This window comes from Drosophila gunungcola (genome assembly GCF_025200985.1).
Source record: "Drosophila gunungcola strain Sukarami chromosome 3L unlocalized genomic scaffold, Dgunungcola_SK_2 000002F, whole genome shotgun sequence".
Lineage (NCBI taxonomy): Eukaryota > Metazoa > Arthropoda > Insecta > Diptera > Drosophilidae > Drosophila > Drosophila gunungcola.
This window is the reverse complement of record NW_026453178.1, coordinates 6,641,817-6,658,927: the sequence shown is the minus strand read 5'-3', so window position 1 is coordinate 6,658,927 and position 17,111 is coordinate 6,641,817. Positions and strand designations below refer to the sequence as shown.

Below are 17,111 nucleotides of genomic sequence, written 5' to 3'. Positions count from 1 at the left end.
GTACTTTAACTTTAGCAATCAAAATTTTTGCATACTATTGATTAAGTTTAAAAAAGTTTTTAAATAATATTAACAACATAGTTATTCTGAAATTGTAATACAAATTAAAACAAAATTAGGAATGGTATATGTTGGCCAAACATTTTCTCTTAACAACTATGACTACTTATTCGAATCGTTAAATCGTTTGAACCAACGAAGTTCGACTGTATTGCTTGCTTTGAATTATGAGCAACTGTCGAATAAACTTCAAGACGAGCTTGACGAACGAGCGTTGAATGAACTGTAAAGCGCCATAAAGTTCCGGATCGGATTTGAAGTCCCAGCCTGAGTCTCAAAACTCAGGCACGTGCTAATTGCTGACGCATCGAATGGGCCCCCAAAAGGGAAGAGAGTATAGAAGGGGCGGAAGAAAGGGGCGGAAGACACGGGCTGGGAGAAAAGCGGGTGAGGGAGTTCTGAAAGCCCAACAAACGATCGTCGTTATGACAGGAGATTAGGTGTTGTCTGTTTATGTGACGGAGTGTCTTCGGTTCTTAATACGTGTGGGCGGTTGACGCAGAATTGATCACCGGAAAAGGGGGAGAAAGAACAAGGGGAAGTGTTGATCGGTCGGAAAGTTTTCAAATGTTTCAAACGCCTTGTTTATATTTGGAATATTTAAAATTATATTTCTGTTAAGATCAGAGTGGAGTAGAGCCATAATTTAAAATGAAAGAAATTAAAATAACCGCAATCTATTGGATTATTATATTTTAGATTGAATTTCAAATTTACTTTAAGACCACTTCAAATTTAAAATTCCATTAAACTCATAAAATCTCTTGAGCTAATTTCGACACCCATCCAGCCACGATTTCGTTCCATTTTCCTCCATTTCCCTTTGGTATTCATCAAGTTCCCGGCAATATTTGGACCTGCTCAACAGCTCTTCTGGGGCGATCGATCGATCGTTCGAATTGATGTCAAGTTCCGACGGTAGCACCCTCCCGAAAAAAATATACCTCAAGCAAAACAAAGCATATAAAAGAACCGACACAGAACAGAAATCTTGGTCAAGCACTTTTTGAGGTAGCGATCGTGCCAACAGGTAGGCGGTTTCAGCAAAAAAAATACAGGCAGAAAAATAAACAAAAAACACAAAAACCCCCCGCGGCATAGAATCATTCATAAAAAGAACTCAACCCCACAAAAAAAAAAAAAATTAAAATAAAATTAACAACAAATTACAACAAGAAAAAAATGTACCAAAGCAGAGCCAGAAAAGAAATTATTTAACAAACAAACAAAGAGTGAATTATAAAATGACGTTGCGGATCAAAATAAAAGGGGGAGGTGAAAAAAAAGAGGGCGAGAGGAGGGCTAAGAAAGAGAGGGAGATACTGGGGGAGAGAGAGCAGGCTGAATGTGTGAGTGCTTGTTCGTGTGCGTGGAAGTGCTCTCACTTTCTTTTGAAACTTGTTATTCGCTTTGCGAGCAGAGTTCATTCACATTTGGCCAAGCCGCGGAGAGAGAAGGAGATGGAGTTGGGGTGGCAAGAGAAAGAGAGGGGAAATGGCACAGCTGTTCCCGAAAGTTCCCGAAAGCCTTGTTCGATAAATGAGTGCAAATCTCTCTGCACCCCCAAGTCAGTGCAATGACCCCAGATTTTGCAGCTTAGATTGCAGGCTTGGTTGAAAATTCGCAAAAAATGTGTGCAAATGTTTAATTGCCAAAGATTTCCTTGAACGCATTTCGACAGTTATATGTATAGATACTCTAGACCACCCCCTCCTCCCCTTGCTTAAAGCCAAGCCCACCTGAGGTTTCTGTGTCGTTGACCGACCGCCAGAGCTCAAAAATCGCATATATATGTACATAATACGTACAATATATATATGTGCCTAAAATGCAAGCGAATTTGCATGCAAAATGCATTGAGAGCAGCGCTCCATCGCTCTCTATTTGCAGTTCGGCTCGAGTTCGTTTGGCTTCGGCTTGCCATTCGGCTCTCTAGCCCCGTCTCTTTTTGAGCGCATATAGCCCTCTCTTTCGCAGCTCCACATTCGAAGGTGGCTGACCGAAATGTGGGTCACGACAATGGCGGGGTTCGTTGAACTGAACCACCGTCGCTGCCTCTGCCGCCGCCTCTGCCGTAGCCGCTGACTCTGCCTCTGCTGACGTTGTTAACGTTTTGGGGCTTTTCGGTTACGTAGCTTGTGTGTGAGCGAGAGGGGGTTATATAGCAAAGTTCGAGCGAGAGGCACAACACAAACAACTTGTGTGCATTATTTGGCCCCAAAAAATCACAATGCGCACAAAATATTATTTAATACATTTATTAAATCATCTGGTTTTGGGGAAGTGGAGTTCATCGAACCGCCAACAATTGACAAATTTTCAATGCGGCAAAAATATTTGCCAAAGCATATTGTTTGCATTTTGTTAATAAGGCGGGGATTGTCAGGCAATTTGGGTCATGTTTGAAGAGTAATAAAAAAGCTGACGAAAAATAACAGTTGCTTAGGTAAATGTTTAAAGAAAAAAGAAAAAGGAATTGAACAAATGTCAGACCAGACAGCATCCTTAAAAAAATGCATCAGTAATAGTACAATTTAATTTTACACTTTATTTTCTTCGAATTTTTTATAACATAATTTAGTATGCCAATATAATTTGTTGGCAATCCTATGTGATATTCAACCATTCCTTTCTTTAAAATGTTTCCTATTGAAACTGCACCTTTAGTATATACCACTTGACAGCTTTCGTGCAACATTTTCTTAATCATTCCTAATTTTTCTGGAAACACACACCGCCCCAACTCCGTGGACTAGCTGACCCCAAAAAGCGTACGGGAACATCGTTCCAGATCTCAGATCCTCTTAGGCCTGTCATACTCGCATTGATGGCTCAGCCAGCCAGCCCCCATATCAATTAATCTTATTTGTCACTCATTTATCAAAACATGAGCAAACACAATACACACGCTCAGAATCTATGGGGAACAATCGAACAGCACCGCCTCTGTTTTGTTATCAAACAAAGCTGATCAGTCAGGTGGCAGTGGCAGCCACTACCTGAGATACCTGAGCTACCTGAGAAATCAGAGTGTCGCGTGGGTGTTCCAAGAATTGTTTACCAGGCGCCCCCACTGCAACAGCAGCAACAGCAGCAACACCAACAGCAGCAACACCAACAGCAGCAACAGCAACAGCAATACCCAGCAGCAAAACCAGAGACACAGTCCCCGCAGCAACATCTATTGTTAGACGCTGGCGTCGCTGTCGACGCTTGGAGTGAATGTCCTCAGTTGGCACACAAAAACAAAAACACAAAACGACAGCAGCAACATCAGTGGAAGCAAGACGGGGCGAAAGAGGAAGGGAGAACGAGAGAGCGGCCCGAAGCAACACGAGGCACAAAAAAACCACTTCGGCTGGCAGTTTTGTGTTGCTCTGGGTCGTTTTGTGTTGCTGGTGGACGCTGCTTTCATTCGCAAATTGCTCGTCGACGGCAGCGGTTGTGCAGAGCAAGAAAAGCGCGCGAAAAATCACAATATATAATAAAGCTGGATCAAGCGAAAGAGATAGAGAGCAGAGCCAACAGCAGCAAATTTTCAATAGCAAATGATATCAAATATTTTTGTTGGTGCCAGTGAAGTGAGATCAAAGTGAAGTGTGCAATGTTCCTTATTAGCAAATCGTAGAGCAACCAACAATCGAGAGTTCAAGTGTCATTCTGAAGCCAAAAAGCAAAAAATCTCTAATTCAAATATGGTTTGTGCAATGCAAGAGGTGGCTGCCGTGCAGCAGCAACAGCAACTCCAATTGCCCCAGCAGCAGCAGCAGACACAGCAGCAACACGGCACAACGATAGTGCTGTTGACGGGCAGTGGCGGTGGTAATCTGCACATTGTCGCGGCACCGCAGCAACATCAGCCGATGCAGCAGCAGCACCAGCAGCAACACCAACAGCAGGCCAAGAGCCAACAGCTGAAGCAGCAACATTCGGCTTTGGTTAAGTTGCTGGAATCGGCGCCAATCAACAAGCAACAGCAAACGCCCAAACAAATTGTTTACCTGCAACAGCAGCAGCAACAACAGCAGCCACAGCAACCGCAACGCAAAAGACTGAAAAACGAAGCAGCAATCGTACAACAGCAACAACAAACACCTGCAACACTAGTGAAGACAACCACCAACAGCAACAACAACACCCAGACAACAAATAGTATTAGTCAGCAGCAGCAGCAGATTGTGTTGCTGCTGCAGCATCAGCAGCAGCATCAACAGCAGCATCAGCAGCAGCCTGCAACAGTGGCAGCCCCAGCAGCAACACCAAAGCCATGTGCCGATCTGAGCGCCAAAAATGACAGCGAGTCGGGCATTGATGAGGACTGCCCCAACAGCGATGAGGATTGCCCGAGTGCCAACCCCGCAGCAACATCGCTCGAGGACAGCAGCTACGAGCAATATCAGTGTCCCTGGAAGAAGATTCGCTATGCGCGTGAGCTTAAGCAGCGGGAATTGGAGCAGCAGCAGACCACCAGCGGCAGCAACACGCAACACCAGCAGGAGCTCGAGGCGAAACCAGCTGCTGCATTACCCACCAGCAACATTAAGCAGCTGCACTGTGATAGTCCCTTTTCGGCGCAGACCCACAAGGAAATCGCCAATCTCCTGCGTCAACAAACCCAGCAACAGCAGCAACACCAGGTGCAGCAACATCAGCAGCAACAGCAACACCAGCAGCAACAGCAGCAACAACAACGAAGGGACAGCTCCGACAGCAACTGCTCGCTGATGAGCAACTCGAGCAACTCCAGTGCGGGCAATTGTTGCACCTGCAATGGCAGCGATGATCAGCAGCTGGAGGAGATGGACGAGGCCCAGGATTCGGGCTGCGATGATGAGCTGTGCGAGCAGCACCACCAGCGATTGGACTCCTCGCAGTTGAACTACCTGTGCCAGAAGTTCGATGAGAATTTGGACACGGCGCTGAGCAACAGCAATGCCAATGCGGGGAGAAATACGCCAGCAACAGCAGCCAACGAAGATGCCGATGTAGGTTTATTATGCGAGGGGTTAACTTTTTTAGGAATTTCAGGCCACTTTAAAAACTTCTTTATTAATAATGTTTAAAAACTTACTGATTATCATTTGCTAATGTGTGTTGTTTTTTTCTTTATCATTACAGGGCTTCTTCCGTCGCTCCATCCAGCAAAAGATCCAGTATCGCCCCTGCACCAAAAATCAGCAGTGCAGCATTCTGCGCATCAATCGCAATCGCTGTCAATATTGCCGCCTGAAAAAGTGCATTGCCGTGGGCATGAGTCGCGATGGTGAGTACCTTGAGTCTTTTTGCACTATGAAATAATATGCAAATATCAAATAAGGGAGGGAAATTGAAGCCGAAAGAGCAGACGAAATTAAATCAAGCTCAAACTAATGCTAGCAGCGGCAACACCGAGCACAGCAGCAACATGAAGACGAGGCGATTCGGGCGCCACACGAAGTTTCTTCGGGTTTTTCGAGTAGAGTTCATTGACCAGCCGTGAACGAAATTTTAGCTCTCAGTGTTTGTGTGTGCTTGTGTGTCTGTGTGTGTGTTTGACTGTATTGCAACGTTTCGCTTGGCGCGATTTCACGGCAAAGTAAAAGTTGTCTATTTTGTTTAAACAAATTCCCCGAACAACAAAAAAAAAAAACACACCTGCATGATAAATTGAGAGCAGGCTGTCGGCGAGAAGTGTGCGCCATTTCGAAATGGTGTTAAAAGTTGAATGAACGCACTTAACCCAAATCCATAATGGAGACAGCAGAGCGAGGCCATCTCCCTGTCTCTCTCTCTCTCTCTCTCTCTCTCGGTGCACTCTTTTCCCGTCTCTTTCTCTTCGTTACGCTGACTGCATTTGTTATTATTGAGTTTTGTAATAATTTGTTTAAATTAAGCTCACAGCCCGGAAAGTATTTACAGGAAATAGCCAGCGATTATGAAAGCACAACACACAAACACAAACACACACCACACACACAACCAACACACACAAACTCTCTCGCACTCTCTTTTCCACGTTCATTGACTTTTCGCTGGGCGGCCATGTTTGCTGTTTGCAGAGAAAACGAAAACGAAAGTGGTTCATGCGTGTGTGTGTGTGTGTGTATGTGTGAGAGAGAAAGAGGTGGGGATACCGAGGGGGAAAGAGACGGGAAGAGGTTGTTTTGTAGGCAACACGCAGACGCGGCCTTTGTGTAAAATAGTATTTGTTGCTGCCTTCGATGTTGTAATTGATGGATTAGATTTTGATATTTTTGTTCGTATGTGGAGCACGCGTGTGTTGCAATAGGAAAGTAAAAAAATGGCAGCAAAACATATTATAATATATATGTAGGTAATCTTAAAAAAATATTGCAGTTGTATAAGCATATATAAAATAGGGAGAGGGGATTTCTTTTATGAACCAAGAGCTAAAATCTAGTTTTCAGAATTAGTAAACGTTCTCAGATAGTTGCAATTTGATGCATATAAGGTTTGGATATGTTATCCACGACATAAAACAAATACAGTCATTTATTTAAATATTTTCAACTCATTTTTTCTAATAACAACCCCCAATTATTTTGACTACTTATTTTATGCCTTTGTTTACCACCACAAAACATTTATGAGGTCTATCTGCTGTCACCATTAAAATCCTACCATTAATTAGCCACTAACCTAGAGCCAAGCGCAATAATTTTTTAGCAAATCCTTGAACTAGTTCTGTGCCTAGAGCAAACCAAGCTAGTGCCAAAAATAAGTCATGTGAACCGAACAAAAATTCGACCGCCAACCAAATAAACAGCAAACTCGAACTCGGCAACAGCAATGAAATGAAATCGAAATAAATAAAAAGAAAAACAATGAGAAAAAAAAAGCAAACCAACAAATTTCGAATTGTTTATAATAAAAATGACCGTGTGCTATTTAAGCGACGGCGACTGCGCTGCCGGCTTGGTTGCCTTATCTTTCAAGGAAAATTAAAATAAAACGCACACGCCGAAAAAAACAACGAGGGCCGCTGATGAACAATTTACAGTTATAAAACAAGAGCGACTGACCTAGAAAACGACTACGAAATCATAATAATTTATTTTTTGTTTATAAAAAATCTCAAAGACGAGACTACTTTCACTTTTTGAAAATGAAAAAAAATAATTGGCGGCCATTTCGAAACACTTTCTTTTTCATTTCGTTTCGTTACATTTCGGCTGCTTTCATAATTTCTTTGCCAGTAGTAATAGGCGCCATTTTGTTGGTGTTTTTATGCATTTCGTTTTTGTTTTTGGTTTTCCTTCTTTTGGTATTGCAAAGACACGAAAATAACGCAAGAAATGAAAACGAAACCGAAATTTAGCGCACACAAGCGCCCCCCTCGAAAAAGTCAAATAAAATACGTCCCAACTCAGCTCAGGTTATTGACCGCCGCTGACGTGCAGGAAAACTGGGTCACCATTGGCAGCGCGGCAGCAGCGCAGTGGCAGAGCATCGGCAGCGCGGCAGTGAAGGTGGTTGTGCCTGTGTGCGTAATTTCGTATCTGTGTGAGCGCCGATAGTAAACAACGAACAATGTGCACAACACTCGTCGTCGTCGTCGTCGCTTAATTTTGCAGCTCATTTTGCATTTGATTTTGCGGATTTGCTTGGAAATGTATTAGTTTATCGTGGGTTGACCAAAAAAAAAAAGAAGAAAATTTAGAAACAATATATCGTTGAATTTTTCTCGCTATATGCTTATTTTCTTCATATTTATTTGTGGCCGCGCAACGCTTTTCTTTATTAGCTGGCACATGCACATGCACACATGCTGGCTTTTAATTGAAATGAACTTAAATTAGCGCGAGGTTAGGCAAATTGAAAGTAAATATGCAACACGAACGAGGCGCATACGAGAATCGAGATAAGGCCTACAAAAAAGGGGAAAGGCGAAGGGGTGGAGGTCGGCTTAAATGTTCGGAAATTAGTCAAATATTGGGGGCTTCTGCATATAGAATATATGGTGGTCAAATAGTTTTGCATATCTTAATTTTAGATTTATATAAGAGATGTTATCATCTGCTACTTTTGCTTGGGACTTTTAGCAACAGAAAAAAAAAACTTCATAGAAAACCGCAACCAATAAATCTATGTTCCCTATATCTTTCTTATCCAAAATTCTTGTATGTCTGCCAATCAAAATCGTTGCTAAGCAAATAAGTGTTAGGCAAATAGATAACCGCACCTACCAGCAACATGCACAGCAGCAATTAGTTGCTGGTGTCTCCCAAAAGCACATAAAATAATCAAACAATTGTCAATTATCGAAGGCACAGCATTTTTTTTCTACATATATACATATATATATATAGACACATAAATATATAGAAACGAGCAACTACTGCTGTTGTTGTCGCAATCATTATTATTTTGAGGCTACACACACACAGCAGCAGCAACAGCAACAGCAACAGCAATAGCAACAGCAGTAGCAACAGCAACAACAGCATGCATGTAGATTTCGCCTTGCCTCGCCGCTGCGAGTGTTTTGAACTTTATTCAGGTCAATTACAAATACATTAAAATGCCAGTGCTACACACAGATACTCATGGCAAGCTGTTGACTAAAATAATATTGGAGGCTACACGAAATGTACAATAACAACGAGAACAAGGCGGACAAGGAGAATAGTGGCCAAGGGGTTTGGGGCCAGGGGTTTTCGGGGTTGGGCCTTTGGTAGGAGTTGAACACTTGGGACAGTTCAAGGAGCCTTTGGATCGGCTCATGAGAGTGGGCGCGTGAGTGGGCGGCACTAGAACAGCTCACAGCTTCAAGTACAAAATGCTAATGATGACGATGTGGGTGAGGTTCTACAGTCAGTCGGTGGGGTCTGAAACTCTGAGGCTGTTCTAAAGAGCTGGTGAAGGTTTGTGTGAGGCAATCGAAAAGATTGCATAGGCCAGTGCAGTAGTAGTTCCCTGTTTAAGCTCGAAGGTTTTTCAAATATTTTATTAAGTTTATTAATACTACCCCCCAATATAAAATGAATATGAATATAAAAAAACGTTTTATATTTAGTAATATTAGAAAGGCTTTTACAATATTTTTAGTTTTACAAAGCCAAAACCAATTCAGTATTAATTTCTGGTATTTTCTTTGGTATGCCACTTTTAAGCCCAATTACTTTCCTCCTTTGACGCTTACACAATTACTTACTGTCCATAAGTGAAATCATTTCACGCGTGTCATCCATCACCAAAAAAAAGCCCAGAAAAAAGAGAGCTGCGAAAAAAATACTCCAGCAATGGCATCTGTTTGACAACTTGAGTTTTTAGCCGCCTGCTGACGCTTCTTTTATTTTTATTTTTTTTTTTTCTTTGCTTTGGTTACATAAAATTGCTGCCTTGCTTGGCCTGGCCTGGCCTGCCTTCACCTGCCTAACAAAAGGCAGCCACAAAAATTGTTAACGGTGAAATTGCAAAGAAAAGAGCGCCAAAAGCAGTGGAAAAGAAAGAAGCCAAGAGCCAAAAAGTGGCAGCACAGCCACAGTCACAGCCGCAGCCAACGACGATGAACGTAACAAACTTGTTTTACACGAGACGCTGGCGTCGCCTACTACGCAAGTTGAACCTTCAAAAGGTTCATTTACCTCTCGCCACGAAGAGCGTTCGTCGTCTGGCGAACGAGCCGAGTTTTTTTTTTTTTTTTGTTTTGTATTTTTTTCTTCTGTATTTTTCCCGGGGAGGAGCGGGCGAATTAAAAAATGTACTTTCGCTTTTTTCAATGCCTCGGCGCCAAAAACTAGTTTTCCAGCTCTCAAATCTCTCGGAGAGCATACGAGAGCAATATTGCAGCAATATTTCTGTTGCTGTTGCTGTTGCTATTAGCTGGTGTTGCAGTTGCTGTTGCTCTTGGTGTTGCTGCTGCTGCTGCTGCTGCCACTGCTGCTGCCTCGTCGTTTTGGGCCACAGTTAAACGACCGAGCCGCAGAGTTCAACGACTCTTGTAAAATTTCTCGAAGGTTTCGCATTGCAACATCCAACGAGCAGTCGCAACTTGTTCGAAGCTGCATTTGCATGCCGTCTCTCTCTCTGCTTCTGCTCGACTATGCCCCTCTCTTTCGTGTGCTGAATGCTGTTCATTGCACTCGGCCTCGTTTCGTTCGCCTGCAAGTTTTGCACGACGTCAGAGGCTGAGCAAAATGCGAGGGGGTTTGTTGGGGGGGTGGCAGCAAGGGGTTACAGCGAGGGGCTTGCAGTTTGTCGCCGAGTGCAGCGACTTTTATTTGGGTCAGGCACGGTCATTCGCCTCTGCCGCAGCGACGACAGCGACGGCATTGGCGCGCATTTATTCGAAAATGATTAGACACGAAATGGAATTATTTTTGCGTATGCGTTTGAAGTCCGTTCGCTTGCGATGCGAATGCATAGATGCAGATCAGCTTGACCCAATTTGTTGTGCAGGGGGAGAATAATTTCTGAACTTGTAAATAAGTTGGCTATTTAATTGCATTTTTTCGGTGGGGAGTTGTAAAGGTCAGGGATGGTAGGATAGGTTTGGCAGATCAATTACTCTAAATAAGTCAACTAAACAGTTAATGGTATTATTGCTTAGTTTATTAAATATTTTTTGTGGTATAATTCAGTTCAAATTTTTAAATACGTTCAAATGGTTAATATTATTTGTATAAAGCATATTGTAATGTAAAACTATAGAGTAATGGTAATGAGCTATGCACTTATAAGTAATTGATCTTTACCAACTTTTGAAATACAAGTTATATTTTAACAGTTAATTTTTTTGTACAAAAATCTCTGTAAATCTCTGTGCTAAAGCACATTACTTATCCGCACCGTGTCCCCAAATTAGCATTTTAAAACATTAAATGCGACTGCTCTTGAATGCCTTTTGTTTGATTTTCGCCTTTTGTTCTCCCCACCTCATCGATGAGAAATGAAACGAGGCACGACCTTTTGGTGTAAAATTAATAATATGGCACAGGGTCTACTCTACCCTGAGCGATCAGTGCGATGTCAAGTGCTGTGCGCTAAATGCGCGGCAGCGACCTCCCCGACGTTTTTCATTGAGGCATTTTTCATGACCCACAAAAACCAACGACGTCGAAGGCTCCAAGCCGAAAATAATATATAAAAATACTCGCTTATGGGAGGGGGGGGCTTTCTTTTGTCTTGAGAAATTTCCAGAAACTTCAAAACAAACGCATGATGTCTTTATTATTATTGTTATTATTTGGGGTTCACTTTGGCCCCTTTCTTTGGCATATCATTTCTTTTGTGAGCCCCCCTTTGTTTGTCCGTGTGGCTCTTTCCACACGCTTCGATCGCGTTGTAAACAACTTACGCAAGCAAACCAAAAACCAAAGCAACAACAATTGTGTCGCTTATGTGACTTTACGTAAAGCCATCCAGAGGTGTCTGTGAATCACCTTTCCTATACCCCAAAACCGAAAGTAGGCCTACCCCTCCGCACTCTTTTCCTCTTTCTCCGCATTGTGGGTGCAATGAACTTACATAGCTGCCTCGTAAACAACATGTTTGGCTTTCGGCTTTCGTTTATTATTTCCCCGTAATTCAGGAAGTCAACCGCTCAAATGCCCAAACAATAACAAAAATCATAAACAATTTGAGTTTAGAAAGCAACTTGATACATGGCACTTGGGATGGCACGGCGCAAAATGGGGCTAGCGTCGCGTCTTGTCGCAGTGAAAGTGAAACTTGTTAATTGGCTTTTAATTGCCGGCATTATTGTGAATGTCAATTATGACCAAAGCGATGCTATTGAACTGGTTTCCTCTCAAGCCTTGGAAGAGTCTTATATAAGTATTGCATTGTAAATGAGAGACGAGAAATTAATAAGTACATTTCTTTTCAATTACCAAAGTACGATTTTGTAAAAATATTTATAAATTTAATTGTAGATCGCAAATGTTTAAAAAACAATATAGATGGCTCAAAAGTAATTAAATGGAAATCCATTAAATTACCGGCCTGTTATCACATCGCAATCGTTTCATTTTTGGGCCACCTTCGCCTCAGTTAAATCCAGTTGTCTCTCCGTCTTTCCGCCTTTTTGTGTTTTAGGTCTTTAGCCCCAATCTTCGTGGCGTTATGCAACCTTTATAGGCCTACCCAACACTGTTGACCAATCAACTTGCTTGCATTTGTACGGCACGCACGAAAATTTCTACCCGAAATAAAGAGCCAAACAACTTTCACTTTTACTTTCGTCGCATCGCCGGAATGATTATTAAATGTTGCTCGTTGTTGGTTACGTTTTTGTGGCCTCATTCGGGCGGCTAGGTTCATTGACCAGTGTGTTGGTGGGGTAAACCGAACCGACTCGATGACAAAGCCAGAGTTTGAATAAACAAACAATCTGGAACACTCACGGCAGTTCGCAGTGATCGAAGTGAGTCAGCTGTGGCAGCAGAAAAAATCTGCATTTAAATGAAAACTTAATGCTTAACCCTCGACAACCAGACGGGGCCAGTGGTGTCGTAAATTATCCACTCGAGCGTGAAGTCATCAAATTTGATTTAACAATCTCATTACTGGCCTCAGCCTCCATGCTTCAGCTTAGATTTTGTACCTGTCAACGTGCCGTATGCGCAATGTTCAGCACACATCACTCATACGCACCGTGAAAAATGCCCTAGTGCAAAATATTCAAATGACAAGTATGGCAAAAGCTTCCCGAAAGCTTGCGCAACTAAACACCAAGAGCTCTTGCGTGGTGAAAAGCTCTGCGAAGCTTAAGAGTTCGTAAGAGAGTGTGCTCTGGTGTTCTCTCTTACGAGTTTGTTGAACTTTTTGAACTGATGAAGATGGTGATGGTGTCCAAGAAAAGAGAGATATAAGCGCCGATAAAGATAAAGCGCCCTTAAAAATAAAGAGCTGTGGCAAGCTTATCAGAAAAAGCTTATCAGTATTTGAACTTGCTTTGTCTGTGGGGTGGGTCATTGTCTCAATAAATTAAAAATAAATTACAGAGTGTAAGTTGTGCTGAAATAAAATATTATAGGGTTATGGGGAAAGCAAATGTAGACGTAAAGAATGGGAAATATTTAGTTTAAATAAGACCTTGGGTCTCAAATTAAATGTTTAAATGAAATTACTTCAATAATTTCGAATACAAATCTTGTAAGCTACGCTTAGAACGTTTAATAAAAACTTTATTGCAGTATTAATAATTATTTTTTAATTCTCTACAAATTACCGTAGATATTAAAAGAATTACATACCTTATCACTGACTCAGCTCTCTTATGGTGGTTTGTTGCCCCGCACAAAAACAAAGGCTGCTCATTGGGCAAGAGCTTTTCCCGCTCTTAAGCCCGCTCTTTGGCTCTCTTCCGTCCGCTCCGTTGGTCGTTGCCTCTGCGGCTTTTTGTGTGTTTTGTGCGGCGTTTCAGCTTGCTGCCTCTGTTTTGAAGCTCAGCCGTCGCAGTCGCCATCGCCGCAGTTGAGGTTCGCTCTCCTCTCCTCGATTCGCCCCATACGATAGCATAGCCATAGCCATACCTCTGGGTATATTCGTAACGCGCTTTGGCTTTTACAGTTAGTCGCGTTCGAGACCTTGTCGAGTTTTGTCATATTAGCCAGCGATCCTAGGGATCCGAAATAAGCCAAGAATAACGCGAGTGCCGCCGTTGCCCCAACTAAATAAACCATTATATTTAACGGGCAATTAAATATATGTTAATAATTTAATTAAACAAAATGCTGATCAATGCCAATGAATGTTAAATGTTAAATGCAATTGTTAATGTGAAGAAAAGTCGACCAAGTCTCCCTAAACACTCAACACCCACTACTCGTCTGTCTGGATTACGCGCCTAAAATTAATATCAACCAACCAAACAAACCAACACCAACCACTAATTTATTTGCTAAATATTCCAAAAATTCAATCAATGTGAAAAGCAAGCAAACAAAGTTCCTCTCACAACAAAACAGCAGTTAATTAAAAATATTTAACCGAGATTTAGTGCAAATAAGATATTAAGTTTCTCAAACAAATATCCATGTACCTGAGTACCAACCAAAAAGCTGTGTGTGTGCCAAAAAACCAAGAAGAGTTATCCAAAAAAAATATTTAATGAGCGAGCTCAACTGAGTGGTTGATGTGTCCCCAAAGGGAAAATTGACCAAGTCAAGATATTTCGTCCAAATAAACCCCAAACGCAAGCACAGAAAACAGAAAAATGGGCGAAGAACTACCGATATTGATGGGCATACTCAAAGGCAACGTCAACTACCACAATGCGCGTAAGTTAACCGTTCCGTTCCGATCCAATCCGATCCGAAAGTCGCACAAAAGTTAGAAAGTGAAAGAGCCAAGCCAATTTCCCTAAGCCGCCTGACACAGATTTGGCTAGAAAAAGAGTTGAACAAAATTAAAATAACACCCAGCTTTCGGTTTCCAAAAAAAAGAGAAAAAAAAAACTCCCAGAGAAATGCAGGCGTTCTGAGATTCTCCACTTTTGATTCGCTTTTTGTTTACTTTTTTTTTTCAGTTTTTGTCGATGCCTCCAAACAAATAGCAACAGCCAAAAGCGAGCGCCATTGAAGTGTTGACCTCGTTTATAAACATACAACAATTTTTTCTTTGCCGCGGAAGAGCTTTAAACTTGAATCGAAACTGCTCCGAAGGCAGCGTTGCGTTGCGTTGTGTTGCTATTTTCTAAAAGAGCCAAAAAGAGCGGAGCAACAATATCGCATGTTTGACCAACTTTTTCAGTCTCTCCGCATGGGAAAGTTGGACGATGCGGCGCGTCGCTCTAATTTCTACGCGCAGTCCGCCGTTGCGCCTGCGCAGACTTCATTTTCCATTTCGTTTGACCTGAATTTCGCTGCGCGGCAAGTGGGTCACACTCTCTCGCTGGCTGCTGGAAAAAGCAGTGAAAAATCAGTAAAAGAGTTGCCGTCGCCGCTGTTTCACTTTTGCCACCGAGCCGGAGTGAAATTGTGCGAGTAGAAATTTCTTTTGACATTGAAAAGTTGGCCAAACATTTGTCAGATTTTGTTTGATGGTTGCAAATGGCAGAGTGGTTCATAAAAATGGGGTACAGTGGCTCTTAGAAATATCTTATGTTTGTAAAATTAATTGCTCTAAAATATAAAACATACATTTTAATTTCCATAAGTTTGATCTTAAAATAAACTTTTAAAATATAAACTCAGTTTTCATAGTCAGTTCGAATATATATTAAACTTAATTTGATCTGTTGCAAACCTTTTCTTCAATTAGCGCGCCCACTTTTCGACCTCTTTTCTGCACTCTCCTCTTTGTCGTATTCCTAGTGCGAAAAACGTGACCGCAAACGTGCCTGATTTTTTTCTTCCCTCGTTGGTGAAATGTGAAAGTTCACCCACATACAAATTTTTTGGTTGCGGCCAAAGGCAGAAATTAAAAATCTAAAAAAAGAGAAAGTGTAACAGGGGAGAGAAGACCGAAGACCGAAGACCGAAGACTGAAGTCTGCAGACTGACAGATCGAAGAAGCTCAGAGGCAGAGGCAGAGGCTGAAAAAGTGGCAGCTGAGGCAATGACCCACTTCGAAGGGCAGTAAATTGCAGGGGGAAAACGGGGCACTTCCTGCGTGACAACAGGACAACTGCAACAGCTGGACCTTGCACCTGCTATCTGCGTGCAGTGAAGTGTGTAATTGATGGGGAACCATAATTTTATGCTCAAGTTTAAGTTTAAGCACCCGTTTACAAGGCCCAAAACTAACCGAAACTTCCGACGCTTCTTTGCCATTGCAGCTGTGCGTTTTGGACGCGTGCCGAAGCGCGAAAAGGCGCGCATCCTGGCGGCCATGCAGCAGAGTACCCAGAATCGCGGCCAGCAAAGAGCCCTAGCCACCGAGCTGGACGACCAGCCACGCCTCCTCGCCGCCGTGCTGCGCGCCCATCTCGAGACCTGCGAGTTCACCAAGGAGAAGGTCTCGGCGATGCGGCAGCGGGCGCGGGATTGCCCCTCCTACTCCATGCCCACACTTTTGGTAAGTTTTACTTGCAATTTATAACTAGTTGTTAATTTATGGGAATAGTTTGACATGAGAACAATGGATACAATCTAAGAAACTATTAAACAAATAATTCACATGGTAAAGTAAAGCTAGCCAGGTAGTGAACAGATGATCAAATATCTTTAAATAAATATTAAGTAAATAAATAAATCAATGTTACAAAAAAAAGTAGCATTGAGTTACACATGCCAATAAAGAACGAACATATGTTGTAAACTTTTTACCAACACCATTTGGAGTAGTATCATAAATAACAACTGGCCATAAAATTATGAAAATGGCAGCAGCAGCCCTATATCGTCTATCAGTACCAGACTATATTAATAGTCCGCCAAAGGTTACGGCGTAGGCGAAGTCACATTTCCGGGCCGCCGACTTCTGTTGACATGCATAGATCAGCGACAACAATAGCAATAGCAATAACAACAGTAGACTAGCTAGTCACTGCTTACTGCTTACTGCTTACTGCTCACTGCTCACTGGTTACTGGTTACTGCCTACTACTATACTGCCGGCGTTAGTCATGCGCCAAGGTGAACCTGTTTGCACGATTCTAAACCAGGAAATCGCGGGCCACACGTTTAAGTCTTCGGCGATTCTTGCGGGGCCTCCAAAACGTGGCCATTGAAGTGGCAAGTTTGGGGTCAAGTTATTGACGAAAAGCTTGTCAATGTCAGATTTATGACGTTTCCCCTGACAGCCGAATGATGAACGGCTAGCCCTCGCTTATTTATTTTTCTAAATTCCATTTTCTGTTTGTTTTACAACCGACGTCACTGGGTTTTTTTTTTCTGGGGTCATAGGAAATTGATCGAGTTGTACGAAATAGAGGAAGTAATTTTAGGGCACTGAAAACAATACTGTCAAAAAAATAAAAAAAACATTTCGCATACCATAACCAAAAGCGATAAAGAAAAGTGCTTTATAAGAAAAAAAAAAAAAAAAACGAAAAAAAACGTGTACCGGCTCTCGGCAACAACAAAGTACACAAACAAAGTTCTAAAGCTCAAGGTCAAGCGTAGCGTCATTATTAATGAAAGCACATTGCTATTGCGGGGGGG

At 42.2% G+C, this 17,111-nt stretch overlaps 2 protein-coding genes across 6 annotated transcripts in view; both read left to right on the top strand.

Moving 5' to 3' along the window:
- LOC128257326 (uncharacterized) overlaps nucleotides 1-17,111 on the top strand; it is a 150,245-nt gene that overhangs the window by 109,181 nt on the left and 23,953 nt on the right. The window lies entirely within an intron of this gene.
- Nucleotides 1-17,111, top strand: part of LOC128257316 (ecdysone-induced protein 75B, isoforms C/D) — a 105,175-nt gene that overhangs the window by 81,571 nt on the left and 6,493 nt on the right. For 3 of the 5 annotated variants that reach the window (XM_052988275.1, XM_052988278.1, XM_052988277.1), the window contains 2 exons: nucleotides 5,179-5,323; nucleotides 15,785-16,023. In XM_052988275.1, coding sequence (XP_052844235.1) covers nucleotides 5,179-5,323; nucleotides 15,785-16,023 — 384 coding nt within the window. Of the gene's footprint in view, nucleotides 1-2,815; nucleotides 5,046-5,178; nucleotides 5,324-13,378; nucleotides 14,286-15,784; nucleotides 16,024-17,111 lie in introns of those variants that run through there. The other 2 variants (XM_052988276.1, XM_052988279.1) reach the window with 2 other exon arrangements.